The following is a 15,441-nucleotide window of genomic DNA, read 5'->3' as shown; positions in this document are numbered from 1 at the left end:
AGTGGCGTCGACATCGGCAGTTGCTGACTTGAACTGTTTTGTGGTCGGTAATAAAAGTAGAAATCGCTTCCTGAAAGTGAAGGCGAGGAAAGGAGAATTACCATGATCAAGTTAAAACAAGAGGAAATGGCGTCTTGGTGTGGCACAGGGTGTTCAAAAATATTCTTGTCCTAAAAGAGTTGCCGCTGTGTGAGTCATGTGCCGCTTCCCTACGTAGCCCTTCTCTGTAGAAATGCTGCATTTCCACTTTGCAAAGCACGGGTGCATTTTACTTTACACTTAGAAGAGAAACCAACAATCGCAGGCAAAAGTGGTGCATTATATTTTGCAGCTCTCTTGGAAAGAGTTCATTTTTTCCTCCTGCTCAGACGGCACACAAATCTTGGGACCATATTTTAGTTTCAAATCTGCTGTGTGACATCTGGTAACTCATTTATTGCTAATGAAGTTTTCACGGGAAGCGGCAGTCACCGGAATCTCGTCGTGTTTTTCAGTTGGCAAAGTGTTGTTTACCTTTTACTGGCCCAGCATCCGTGCCTCTTATCACACACTGTTTAATTAGAAGACACAAGTAGCCCCACATAGAAAATGAATGGAGTGGTAAGTAATAGTAGAGAGAATGGTCCAAACTTTGTATTATAAGCAGTGGGGTAGTATCATTGTCATTTATATTTTAAAATTATATAGTTATTCAAGAGAATGATTAGAGCTGGCAAAACAGTCCGGTCCAGGCAGCTTATGAACAGCGGCTTTCAGTCTTCCTCTCTGAGCCTTTCCACCTCTTTCTGGGACTTTAGCTTCTTCCACTTCCAGTACCACGTGCAGTTTCCCAATCCCTCTTATCCAAATTTGCTTGCGGGGGGTGGGGGGGGTGGGGGGGGGGGTGGGGGGGGGTGGGGGGGTGGAATTAGTCATTTACACCATAGTATGAATTTAATAACACTAACAAAAGTCTCAGAGCTACAGGATCTCATAGCATCTCCACATACATGACCTCATTCGATGTTCCCAACAATGCTGTGAGCCAGACTGGACAGATATTTTTTACTTCATCATTATCACGAACTTCAATATCATTATCATTCTCCAGATGAAGAAAATGAGTCACAGGTTAAGTGAAAAGCTGAAGACCCCACAGCTCCTAGGAAGGAAATCATGAACCTGATTCAGATCTTTGGGTTCCCATCACCATGCTCTTGTACTCCCTCACATCTGGCTCTCACCTGAGTCGGTGTGTCTCCTCTCTCAGGGAGACCTTGGTTCTAGTGGAGGCATAAGAGGTGGGTATCGCCCATCCCCCCCCAGTTAAAGAAATATCAGACATCTGTGAGTAGGTACACGGGGTATTTTACCAGATGGCATCCTGGTGGGCATCCCTTAGTCCTGAATGTTTGAAAGAAATACACAGTTTAATGAGTAATTCTCAAGCTGTACTTGTGAGTTTGTTGTATTTCAGACTTTGATGCCTCAGAAGGGCCAAAGGAAAACATTTTGGCTGAGGGCACTTTTGTTGTTTGTTGGATTTGGTTTTGCCTATTAATCATGATTATCAGCATATAAGCCAGAGTTGCAAATTAAGATGCCAGTAAGGCAGTGATTTTAAAACATTACTGCACATCAGAATCACCTGGAGGGCTCGATGAACACGCTCCAGAGCTTCTGAGCCAGTAGGTCGGGGTGGGGCCTGAGATTTGAACTCCTAAGGAATTCCGGGGTGATGCTGACGCTGCTGACGCAGGGACCACACTCCCAGAACCGTTGCTGGGAGGGCTAGGTAGGTGGCGTACGTGAGGGGCGCACCTAAGGCTGTGCTGTCCAGACAGGCAGCCCCGAGGGGTGACTGAGCACTTGAAGTGCGGCTAGCTTCAGCTGAGATGTGCTGGAAACATAAATTACACTCCGGATTTTGAAGACTTGGTACAAAAAAAAGTAAAATATCTCAATTTTGATATTGATTGCATGTTGAAATGACAATATTTTGGATGTATTGGGTTAAATAAAATACATTATCAAAATTAATTTCACTCATTTCTTTTTACTTTTTCATGTAGCTATTAGGAAAATTTTAATTACATATGTGGCTCACATTATATTTCTTTTGAGCAGCACTGACCTAAAGAATCAGAAAATAGAGAATTGGTGGGATTAGTGAACTACAGAGGATTCAAATCCCGAAAGCTGTAAACACTTTGGGGGCCAAAGAAAATATACCTGTTGGTTAGATTTAGCCTGAGGACCCCACTTGGTAGCCAAACATTTGCTGTCACAAGTATTAAATGTAGAAGCTCCACAACATCTACCGTTTTACCTTTCTATCAGCATTAATCAAGCGCCTTGTTATAATTCTTGAAACAGAAGTATTAGATTACAATAATGAAAAATATTTCTGCTGAATTTCTGAATGAAAAAAATCCATTAATCTTTTGAAGTTCTGAGCTTTCTTTCGCTAAATTCACTTCACTTATCCTTGCATTATAGAAAGGTTATATTTTCAAACTGCTTTTATGTCTTCCAAAAACCTCACTTTTTACCTTGAACAATCTATGAAATAGAGGTGAGAACAGGTGTTGGTATTCCCATTCTAAATATTTCGTAATACTTAAGGAATAGCAAAGTAAGAGATTAAATTTCCTGCATATGACTGTGTCACTGGTTGGTGACAGAGCAGGCTCTTGGACAGGACTCTAGTCTAGTGCTTTCTCTGCAAGACTGTTTGCTCTTTCTTAGTTTTCACAGCATTTCAATGTAAGAAAAATAAAAGCATATAAAACTGCTTGATAAAAATGTAACTCTAGGATAAAATCACACAAGCGTTATCCTTACAGAATTCATTTTCTTAGGACAAAAGTCCATTTAGCTCTTCAAAACATTGACTCATATAATAATTCAAAGTATTATACTAAATAATATATTACTGTGAGGTTCTTTTATAATACTCTGCCCTCACCTCTGTGTTTTTATCTGGGCAACTGAACCATGTTAACTATTTGCTAAACTTTAAAAAGTTGTGTTTTCCCCAGAAAGAATCTGAGAGTAGGTTCATTTTGTATGAGTTATTTTAACAATAATACATTGTGTCGCCTTTTCCACAGGCCGATGCAATCTGGACTCCTAACTGCAGGGCGTGCTTTTAACTTAGATGTGTAGCCGGGAGCCAGTCTGTATTTACTCTTCACCCGGTATTGCCCAGGCCTAGCACGGGGATGCCTGAGAGGCACACAGTCTTTGGCCATAAATGGAGTGAAACCAGGTAGTCTAGATAGGGCCCAAACCTGTAACCTCAACCTCATTAACCTAGGGTCACAACCACTATCCACATGCTGTGCAGCGGAAACATTTTTTTGAGTAGATAGTTAATCTAAAAACGGGAAAAACCACTGTCACTATAATGTAGTAATCTTATGTGGAGTTTCGTTAGTCATCTTTGGTCAAATGTAAAATTCTTTTCATTTTTTTTTTAATAAAAAGAGTTTTTGTATATATTATAGAATGTTAAATCATTGTGGCATTAATGATACCTATATTGATAGACAGAGAGTGGGCTGAGTTAGTGATTTATCAGGTCATTTCTACTTGTCAAACCATTATTGCCCTTGTCTTCAAAAGATGTATACCTATTCAAAAGCAAGATGGTGAAATTTCAGTGTTTCAGGAGATTTCTTTAAGCATGTACCAGCTCCCTGAGGAGGCAGAGGTCTGGAGAAGCTGAGTGACTGGTTCAAGGTCACTCACGAGTGAGTGGGAAAGCCAAAATTAGAACCCCAGTCTCCTTACACGTTGTGCAGGACTGCTTTGTAGGCTGTCAGTCAAACAACATTCCTACTGCAATCAGGACATTGAGCAATTGAGGGAAACATGCACAATACACTGAATAGTTAATCCTTCCAGCTTCATTTAAAATTTATTGTTATGTGATTTGTATAATGTAAAAACTTTAATCTGAAGTGAATGCCATGTGGCCAATAATCTCTAAGATAAAACTCATAATACATATAAATTCTATAGTATTATAATTTCTTAAGGGTAAAAATTAATGAGTGCTTCCTTTCCTGCCCACTAACTTTATTCATACTCCTTAAAGTGGAATTTGAAATGAGATAAGCAGTTTCTGCTGCTGACTTAAACTCTCAAAGACAAAATGAGGAGTGACTTCCCACATGAAATCGGGGGTTTTGCTCACAAGTCGAATTAAGCAGCTGTTGTTGACTAAGATGCCCACATAGACACTGCCTTTCTCATCTGTTGAGAAAGGAAAGCTTGTGAACAGTCTCCAAGGGCCACATTATTAAAAATGATGTTTCCTCCCCCTTGATGGCCAAGATGCGGATCCTCTGAAATGTGGTTATGATTCCCTCAGGGAAATCCTGAGTCCATAAGTTTAAGGAATCTGGAAGTGTAAGAGGACAGGAGTTCATTTATATACAAATTTTCTTTCAAGTTAGGTTTTGTGTTCCTTTTCTCGTAGTCTCTGGAGCACTGCTCTTTCTAGGCTCACTGGAAAGCCTTCCATGACCCTCTATGTAACATAACGAGAATATTTCCTGCTAACACCAACATGTCAAAGGAAGATTTTTAAGCACATGATTAGACTTAATCATATATCTTTCATCCCTACCTGTTTCTCTTTTCTTTTTGAAATTAAAAAAAATCATACAACAACAACAGCCAAGAGTTTAGCATAGCAAAGAGCAGGAGGAAATACAGGCATGAAGGGAGTTGTTCGGGGGGCTTGGAGTTGTCACCACAACTGAGTTGTTTAAACTGTGGTTTACGACAAGTAGGAGCTTCTGGAGTGGAGAGAAATGTAATTGTAGTTTAGTGTTACATTTTTCGATATTAAAGTATTGAATAATTTCCAAGAAACAAAAACTTATCATTAACATTTTACTTTCCTTGAAGTGTATACCCTAACTTGGAAGGAACATCTGAATTTCCTTTCATAAAGCTGAGTTCTTCAGGTTCTTGGGCTATTTTGGATGAAGCAAAGGAGAGGGCTAGTTGAGGATGCCAGAAGGTTTAACCACCGCAGTTGGTTACAATTGGTATGTGCAGAAATAAGAAAGCAGCTTATGCTGTCTTGACTTCTCATGAGGGCAGGCCACGGTGGGTGATACTGACTTGGGAAGAGGGCCAGAAACCACTATTCACCACTTAGACATGTCACACAGCCATTCATTAAGTTTGAGGAAATTAAATCTTAAGTACTTAATTAGTATGGTATTAATAATTTTAATAAAATGTTTTTTGTGTTAAGAGAAACATTCATCCAGGAATTGCAGAGGTGAACAAAATCATCTCCAAGGAAAGTATTTAACATAGAGAAGTTATGCTAGGATTGTCAACCGAGAACATGGCACTCTTCTGTGCATCTGATTTGAAAGCAATTCTGGTCACTTGCCCCATGGTGCCAGGCTCTCTGCTGTGCTCCCTTCTTCATGGCTGCCAGTCTACCAGCATGGAGGAGAGTGTACCTAGAAAGGCTTGGATGCTTCATCAAAGGGTATGATGGGAGGAGAGGGTAAAGAGGGGCAAAGCTATAATCCAAAGCTTATTGGTCCAAGCAACTTAACTATTATCTCCAAATAATATATAGGGCAACTTCCAGTCAAGATGAAGACAATGGACTAAGCCAGTCATGGACATTACCCTTCTGTCTCTAAACACATAGAATATCACATCACAGCTCTGAATAAGAATTGAGACCACATGGGCCAGAGAAGAACCAACACCAGATACACAACTGAGGTAATGTTCTAATGACTTCACCAGGATGGAAGTCAAGACCATTAGACTCATGTCCTGAAGGCAATTGAAATCAGTTCCTGGTTTAAGCCAGGAACTGGAAAATTACTGCCTATTGTGACCAAAGACTAGATAACTTCTGTAGACGAGCACAAATTTGAGAATGGGTAGAGGGCCTAGTCTGCAGTATCTGCAGACAAAGTATGAGGTTGGAAACTAGGCCAAGAGTTGGCACTGAAAACTTTTCCAGATCAAGTGAGTGTTGTATGCCCAAGCAGAAATTTCACAGGCTACCACCATCCAGACACTCAGGCTTGCTAAGAAAGTTAATTCCCACTACAGATGAACTCACAATCAAAGATTACAAAACCCAAGATGAAGGTGAATGCCAACAAAGAGTGTCCACAGATGAAACACATAGAATTTATACCTGAAGAACTACAAACAGTAAAGCAATTGGATAGGGGGCTCTTAACATACAGATGTTCAAAATGGTTAAGGAGATAAGGGTAAAAATAAACCCATAAAATAAAAACAGAAGGTTAAGATATAAGAACATATGGATTTTGGGAGGGGGAATAGAAACCCTAAAAATTTTAGTGTCAACATCTATGTCAATGAATTCACAAATAGATACTAACAGTTTTTTCCTGGAGAATACTTCATTCATTACTTGGGAGAAAAACGCATAGGAGAAGGAAAAGTTGCTTTCTAAAGTCTGAATTATAAAATAGGAGCAATAAAGAGAACGATTTTTGAACAGGCTGATTTATTGAGCTAGAAGCGAGACTAGAAGCGAATGACTTAGAGACACTGGCCTACTCTTTTTGATATTTGAGAAAGATACTTTGATGGAAGATTATTCTAAAATATAATTACTTGGTCTTTAGTTCTCTCTTTATTATCATAGGAAACGATGGGGTATTTTTTTTTCTTTAGATTGCAAACTCATTAAAAAAGGAGCTTGTAATGAACAATTTAATTAGATTGGTTTTGGCTTGCCTAAAAGCTTAAGAAGAATTAATATTCTAATCAAAAGTCTGGGGGAAATATTCTTAGAATTAAAAAAGAAAGTAAGTCTTCTCTCTTCGCCTTGTGTCTAAGAACCAGGGAGGCTGTCAAGGAGTACAAGGTAACTCCTACGAAGGCAGGCAGTGGAGAAATGTGGTGCGGCCACCAATGCCAATCTTGTGTTTGCGGCAGACTGAAAGTTCCCACCTGACTCATGGCAAATTTATTCAGCTGCTTGAGATTATTTTTACTCATACTTTGAATGAACAACAGCTTGGTATTTTCAGCCTTTTAATGGCAAGAGAAAGAGCTTACCAATGATAAACCTATTTTTTGCCTCTCATGCTTTTTTGACCCATGGCTGAGTCAGCGCTTGCCTTGCATTCAAAAAATAATGGTAAAGATTCAAATAAAACACATGTATTAAACACTTGCTATTTGAAAGATATGCCTGGTGCTCTTTCATGTTATCTCATTTAATTCCTATGATAATCATGTGCAGAAAGAATCACTGCTCCCATTTCTTAGAGATAAGGAAACTGAGATTCCCGTTCAGAGAAATGGGGTGACAACTACCCAGAGCCACACAGATTTGTAAGTGGCAAAGGAAGATTCCATTACAAGTATTTGACTCCAAATCCCATCTTCTTCCCCCAAGAGGAAATGGTGCTGTGGAATTCACATAAGCCACAGAGCCTGGGCAAAAGCTACGGTGAGACCCAGAAACAGGGAGAGGTGGGATCCTCCTGTGTTTTTTATCAGTAGCCTACCTGCCTGTAACGCTGCTGGGAGAAGCAGCAGGATGAAAGGGAAATGTAGCTGCTTTCTGGGACTCACAAGTTTGGTGTTCCTAGTAGCTCGCTTCTCTCTCTCTCCTGCAGCTCCTCACCCACACAGCATCCTTCCAGCTTCAAAGAGAATAGATCCCCACTCCTTCCCACTCATTTATCATCAGTCTAAGGTGGCTGCCAATCATGACAGTCCCATTTTCCCTCTTTCCTGAGAAGCAAGTTTCTCTAGGGAAGCCTATCCGTGGCAACAGAGCAGACCGGAGATTGGTATTTCTTGCACACCAGCATGGCCTGTGTCACCCTCCCATCTGGTGCACATTCAGACCCCACACTCCTGCCCAGAGGGCTGCGTAGTATCTGTGAATTTACTACAGCAGTTTCCCATGGCTGATGCTGCAGACATTTGTAAGGAGGGAGAAGTTCAATGACAACACAATCTCTACCCCACCTTAGCTGACCAGCTGGGTGCCTGTAAGTTCTAGCCACTCTGTTTCCCACACTTATTCCAAAGTCCAAGTGCCATCCTCTCTGGGAAGTGTTCCTGAGCACCCCCTCCCCCACCACCACCCCCCACCAAGCTCGGTCAATGATAAACACAGCACCTTCCACATGACTCTAGCATGGTACAGTATTCAAGACACTGGAGACAATTCTGTCTTTAAGGCTCCTGTCCCCCTAGCTAGACTCAGATGCCTGAAAGGAAGAGGACCGTGACTTTATTCACTTTGCATCCCTGACCCCAGCTCATAATCATAATGCATATGGGATGAATGGATACTTGCCTGCTGAATGTACTGTTTGCATTTCTGCTTCCCTGCCCTTGTTCCTGCTGTTTCCATCACCTAAAATTCCTCTCCCCCTTTCCTCCACCCTCCAAGTATGAGAAAATTTGTTTCCTTACTAGGTAGGAAGTCTTCTTCTAATTAGTATATGCAGTGCTATGTCCAGAGTTTCTCAGGTGATATACTCATTAATATAATAAATACCTCACTAACATTTCCAGGGATGTTCCCCTAGTTGTTCAGAGCAAGCTTTTACATATTAAATATTAGTCAGTATGGATCAATGGGAATTGAAGAAGAGGCTGACCTTAGATTGTGAAGGAATTGAAGTCCAAAACTATGTTTATAAATTGGCCCTTTCAAATGCAAACTCTTTCCCATAGAAATTCTTTTATAAATGATGGTTACAGTTCAAGCCTAGTCAGTAAAATTCAACTCACTCTAGATATAGGATTAACGGACCGGCCTGAGCCCTGTGCCCTCAAAGTACAATCAAGAGAGAAAAGAGGAAAGAGGGGAGACTTTGCTCCCTGCTCTCAGGCACCCACGCTCAGGGCACCTAAGGGATCCTAATGCGTCAGGTTTATTCCTCCCCATCTTTTAGTGCACTTGTGCCCAAGCTGAAACAAATATTTACCTCTGCCCTAGTTTTCAGTTATGGAGTTTACCCAGGCCACTTTTAATCTTTAAGATTCTTTAACCTTGACATTTCCAATTTTTTCCTAAGCAAAATCCAACTGATCTCAACTAGATGTTAGAACAAGAGCAAATAAGTAAATTAATCCACATTAAGGTGTAAATGACTGCTCGCCCAGAAACTTTTTATGAAGTATTTAATTTTTAATAGAAAATATTTGTTTACCTAAATGAATTTATCCTTATAAATTGGCATAATTTCAGTAACTATAATGAAATGAACTGAAATATCAGCAAAGTGTAGGGAAATCCTTTTGGTGAAGAAGAAATAGGTCATACCTCCCTGAGAGCCTCGCTCCAGCATGTATTAAATTATTCCTTCTTTTCATCTTCTGTTTTGTAAACCACAGATTTCTAAAAGTGCCAAGGGTTTTTTCGTCTGTTTGTTTGGGTTTGGTTTTGGTTTTGGTTGCTTCTTCAAGGGGAGGCCCAGGTTGACACTAAGAATTTTCTCTTAGATTCTTTGGGGAGCAGAATGTAAATGGATTTCATTAGCCTGATAGAAATTAGTCTCAATGCTCTATACTCTGAGCTTTTAAATTATATGCTGTTCACTGATGCATTTGTCCACTCGCTCTGACATTTATCATCTGCCTCCTGGACTGTGCGGGACCTACACTAGTAAAAAGATGATTCCAAACAGGCCCTGCTCTAAGCAGCTGACAAACCGTGGAGAAGACAGATATGTCAACAGACCATTGTAATATAGTGTCAAAACCTGCATCCAGAGTGCCAAAGTGGCTCAGAAAATGGAACAGCCAATTGCCCAGAAAAGTCAGGAAGGCTCCACAGAGGATGTGGCATTTGCAGTAGATAATGCCTGTTTGTGGATGCTGACGCCCCCGTGAATGAAGAGAGAAGAAAGGGATTTAGATTATATAAAGCTGAGTACAAAAGGAGAAGATAGTGAGGATGTGGAGCCAGCAGCGTGGGTAGGAAGAATAACTGCCTCCTTGGGCAGGCAAAGAGGCCACTTAAGAACCCTTTTCTTCCCAGTGTTTCCTCGTAAAACCTGGCTGCTTGAGTCTCATCCCTGTCAGCACCACTTTGCACCAGGGTGGACACAACCTCGGGCGCATGTGTTCAGCCAGCTCTCCCGGATGCCAGGCACAGCTCTCCTGGGCAGACTAGTGCTGTCTTATTCCCGTTCCTCTTCTTGCCCAGGGCCCTTTGCGTGAGGGGAAAGCACAGCCGTGCTCATTCACTAGGGCCCTGATCCTGGTGCAGCAATAGGATCTTTAGCCGGCACCACTGCCCTGCTTGCCGGCCTTGCCTGTGCCCACTGCTGACCTTCACCTCAGAGCATGTCTGTGCCACAGCCTGGGATGTCACCCTCACAGCATCTTCAGCCTCCCTCCCAAGGCTTTTCTGATGGCCTCTTGTCTAGGGCAGAATATGTTGATTTCCTAAATCACATAAATGAATAGCGTGATTGTTGATTATATAAAATATTGGAGCAAATATTTGCAGAAGTCTTTATGGAGCTCATTCCTGAACATCTGATTCTTCCTAAAATCCTAAAGGACTGCTGCTATCTCAAGCCCCCCACAAAAGACATGTTTTATTGGTAATCCTGACCTAATCTATTCATTTGACATCCTTGTTATACAAATGGTTAATCTCAGAGCTGGCTGGAGGGCACAAACGTTAGGAGATCTGGGCCCTTTTGCTAGCCTGAGTTGGAAGTGAAAGAATAAGTGGCTACTGCCTGTAGCAGCCTGGCAAAGCACGGACAGAATGCTATTCCCCAAAGTCTTGAGCCTCCCTCTTATTCCCTTTTTAAAACAATTCCCACCATGACCAATTCCTCGGTAACCTAGAGGCAGCTATTCTGCCCACTTCAGGGAAGATGCTGATAATTTTTATACCTGAGTAAAGATTGTGAGATGAAAGAAATGGTTTAAAGAATACGATACGGATGTGCCATGCTTCTGAGGTTAAAGACAAATTTCCTGAGGTAGCCTTGCTTACCTCAGGAAAAACTCAAGTCTTTCTGAATAACTAATTTAATTCAATAGTGTTTTCTGAGATTTAGATTATGTTTTTTAATCAATTTGGAAGCTAGAATTTACTTCTAGAAAAAAATGCAAAGGGCCTAGATAAGTTTATTCTCATAGGACCCCACTTCCATTTGTCTGGAGGATATTTATCACTTTCTAGAAAAGCAACATGCTGTAAAAATTAATTTAAATGTGACTTATCACATTTAGACTTCATCGGTTCACAGTTTTCTCCATAAAATACGATCTAATTTTTTTTCCTAAGACTACAGTTGAGTTACTGTGTTTATGATTGAGAAATAAAACTATTTGTTTACAACTGGAAGTTAAAAGTTTTTTACCTTTTCATTTTTATTTCTTCCAGGTGTATTGGGCATAGTGTCTGAGACTAATTAACCCAGGAGATCAAAATGATCCTCAACTCTTCCACTGAAGAGGGTATTAAAAGAATCCAAGATGACTGTCCCAAAGCTGGAAGGCACAATTACATATTTGTCATGATCCCTACTTTATACAGTATCATCTTTGTTGTGGGAATATTTGGAAACAGCTTGGTGGTGATCGTCATTTACTTTTACATGAAACTGAAGACTGTGGCCAGTGTTTTTCTTTTGAATTTAGCACTGGCTGACTTATGCTTTTTAATGACTTTGCCACTATGGGCTGTCTACACTGCTATGGAATACCGCTGGCCCTTTGGCAATTACCTATGTAAGATTGCTTCAGCCAGTGTCAGTTTCAACCTCTATGCCAGTGTGTTTCTACTCACGTGTCTAAGCATTGATCGCTACCTGGCTATCGTTCACCCGATGAAGTCCCGCCTTCGGCGCACAATGCTTGTGGCCAAAGTCACCTGCATCATTATTTGGATGTTGGCTGGCTTGGCCAGTTTGCCAACTATAATCCACCGAAACGTATTTTTCATCGAGAACACCAATATCACAGTTTGTGCTTTCCATTACGAATTCCAAAATTCAACCCTCCCTATAGGGCTAGGCCTAACCAAGAATATACTGGGTTTCTTGTTTCCTTTTCTAGTCATTCTTACAAGTTATACTCTTATTTGGAAGACTCTAAAGAAGGCTTATGAAATTCAGAAGAACAAGCCAAGAAATGATGATATTTTCAAGATAATTATGGCAATTGTGCTTTTCTTTTTCTTTTCCTGGGTTCCCCACCAAATATTCACTTTTCTGGATGTATTGATTCAGCTGGGCATCATACGTGACTGTAAAATTACAGATATTGTCGACACTGCCATGCCCATCACTATTTGCATAGCTTATTTTAACAATTGCCTTAATCCTCTCTTCTATGGCTTTCTTGGGAAAAAATTTAAAAAATATTTTCTCCAGCTTCTGAAATACATTCCTCCAAAGGCCAAATCCCATTCAAGCCTATCAACAAAGATGAGCACGCTTTCCTACCGCCCCTCAGATAACGGAAGCTCCTCCAAGAAGCCTGCCCTGTGTGTTGAGGTCGAGTGACACGCTGGAAACCTGCCTGTGAATAATATCGTGAAAGAGGGAGCAAGAGAAACGTTCCTTTGCAACATGTCACCACCAAACGAGCATGAGCTACTTTCCAGAATTTAAGAAGAGAACAGATTACATGGACTGAACTGACTTTTCTAAAGTTCTGAACAAAAGCTTTTCTTTTCCTTTGCAACAAAACAAAGCAAAGCCACATTTTGCCACATTTTGCATTAGACAGATGATGGCCGCTCAAAGGACGATGTCAGAAACGGTATGAACATGTTGATTTAGAAAATTTTACTGGCAGAAATCCCGTCTCCCCAGTCTGATCTTGTTCTGTTGTTTCTGATTTCCACATAAAGTGTTTAGAATATGTTAAACCTTTAGAGAAGCAACAGGACATCAGAGCTCAAGACTGCTCTGCCCAATTTCCAAAGGGCGGTAAAGCTTTCACGCCTATTTAGCGATTAGCAGCTGTGGCCCACCTGTACCACCTACTACACATTTTATACCAAGACTTGCTAAGCAGTAGTTGTCAAGTTTCAGAAACTTGTGAAGTTCAACCAGTGTCTTATAGATTCACACTGCCAAAACATGCCAGCTAAATGGCTTCTCTGTATAATGATGTTACTAAAGTCAAGTATAAAAGTTAAACTACTTGTCAAGGTCTTACTCTGGTCCCAGGTAGTAGTGTCTTCCTAGTCATAATAGTTTCATTTCATATCTGAGAAGTATATATATTTTGTGGTAAAAGATTATATATCATAAAGTATGCCTTACTGTTTTAAAAAGTATATATTGTACCTATATATGTGTATGTATATCTCTAAACTGTTGTTACTTGATTAAAATCTGGTAAAGTTATATTTACATTAAAATAAAATAATTTTATTGTAATGTATTTAATCTTCATTACTTAAAACAGGTGCTGATTTATTTATAAAACAAGACTACTGAAAAACTACGAACATATTTCCATTTAAATCTTGACACAACTGATAGTTTAGTACTGTTGGTTATAGATTAACCAACAGTTAATGGATATAGATTGTATATAGATTGTATATCCTGCCACTGAAAAGATAAAGAACACATTTTATTCCACTACACAACATGAAATAAATACATCATTTTGAATTTTCCAAAGTTTTTCACACAACAAAGAAAAAAACTCACTCCTTGTAACACTAAAATAATACATTATTTTACACATAATTTCTTAATAATAGGGTTTTTCTAATTATATAGATGATCATTCTAGGAAATTTAGAAAATATAGGAAAGCATAAAAAATAAATCATATTTAGTTCTCCTACTCAAAAATTACCATTTTTAACACTTGGGTGCATTTTCTTCTACTTTTTTTGTATTCATTATACACACACACATAAATCATGGTATTGGAGTCATTATGTGTATAGTACTTTGGATACAGATTTTTCCCTTACTGTCATAGCATAGTAGATTGCTACACCATTAAATATTTTTCTAAAACATTTTAATAATTGCATAACATTGCAAAATACAGACATATCCTGATATAGTTAGCTAGCCCCTAAATTGGAACATTTAGCTTTTTTCTGATTTTTCAGTATCATAAATTGCACTGTCATGAACATTCAAGTACATGCATCTGATAAATTCCTCATGATACCCTCCTAGAAGTGGTACAACTGAGCATACAGACATGAACTTTCTAATGTTCTTAACACATATTCCCAAATATTTTCCAGAAAACTTATAACAATTTAAAATAACACCAACTATGTGTGAACATTTCTCACTGCAGCCTCAGCAGCATGGAATATTTACTAGATTTAGGCAGAAAAGGCAGATTTACTGTAAGGACCCAGGTGCCACATGCAGGAGCGGGAACGATGCTGCCCTGAATACAGCACAGTAGCATCTCTGGTCCCCTGGGCAGTGGCCTCATTCTTCTCCCTAGAGGCCTTCGCTGCTCCTGGAGTCCACACTGAACAGGCTGAGGCACTCATCAGGCTCCATACACAGTGGCCAAAGGATTGGGGTGATGTATAAAATAGCCTAAGCTAGGTGTGGGGGGGGACATTCAGAGAGGCCTTGGTGGGCTGGCCAGCACCTCCACAAAGCGGCCTATTACATTCACATTCCCACGGATAGCGTTAATTTTGTGAATAAATGCGGTTGCATATGCCTCACATTATTTTCCTTTTATATTCTTTTAATTTCACTAATGTAACATCAGCCACTAACTCCAAAGGTCCTTTACTGTTTTCACAAAGGATCATCTCTAAAATATAAATTCTAGCTCATCCTAAATTATAGTGTAAACAACCTGTTTGAAATCCCTCCAAGTCAGCTTTATAACGGTTCTTTTTTTATTCAGTTGTCATCTTAATCCAGGTGATTATAAGTACTTGAACTTGCTGAACCATTTGATAAGTTATAGTTGATAAGATTTTTGGTAGATAATTGTATTTAGATACCCTCTAACTAATCTATTTATTAACTGGTGTGAACAACCAAGTCTCATTTTCATTTTGATTTCATCAAATTATGTTGTAATTTTTCCCCATCCCACTTTGTGAAATAGATACATAATGATAACTTTGATGATCAATCTTGCTTTTTCAGTGAGACCAACTTAATATTGAAGTTGAGACTCTACTTACCAAAATGTTAGGATGGGATGCCATGATTTATTCTTCATGAACATATTTAGAGGTTAGGTAGACTCCTTATTTTTTGGATTATTTTTAAAACTTATGCAGAATGGAATATTTACCATAAGGATGTAGGTGCCCAACAGAACTCAAGGGCAATATGTATATTCCAATTTACATTCCAATTCTTGTTTCCCCCATGAAAGATTCATCTTTTCAGTCAATCATTCATTCATTCACGGATTCTATACATTTTGTATTATTTACCTACTCTGTGCCAGAGGACTAAGGTTGTGTAACAT

At 39.6% G+C, this 15,441-nt stretch overlaps 1 protein-coding gene across 1 annotated transcript in view; it reads left to right on the top strand.

The window, feature by feature from the left end:
• AGTR1 (angiotensin II receptor type 1) overlaps positions 1-13,348 on the top strand; it is a 43,880-nt gene extending 30,532 nt beyond the window's left edge. Inside the window, exon 3 of the mRNA XM_058551253.1 lies at positions 11,387-13,348. Coding sequence (XP_058407236.1) covers positions 11,433-12,509 — 1,077 coding nt within the window. The 5' untranslated portion in view covers positions 11,387-11,432 and the 3' untranslated portion in view covers positions 12,510-13,348. The remainder of the gene's footprint in view (positions 1-11,386) is intronic.
• The last annotated feature ends 2,093 nt before the right edge of the window (positions 13,349-15,441 follow it).

Source organism: Diceros bicornis, chromosome 2 (assembly GCF_020826845.1).
Source record: "Diceros bicornis minor isolate mBicDic1 chromosome 2, mDicBic1.mat.cur, whole genome shotgun sequence".
NCBI lineage: Eukaryota > Metazoa > Chordata > Mammalia > Perissodactyla > Rhinocerotidae > Diceros > Diceros bicornis.
This window is presented reverse-complemented; position numbering and strand designations above follow the sequence as displayed.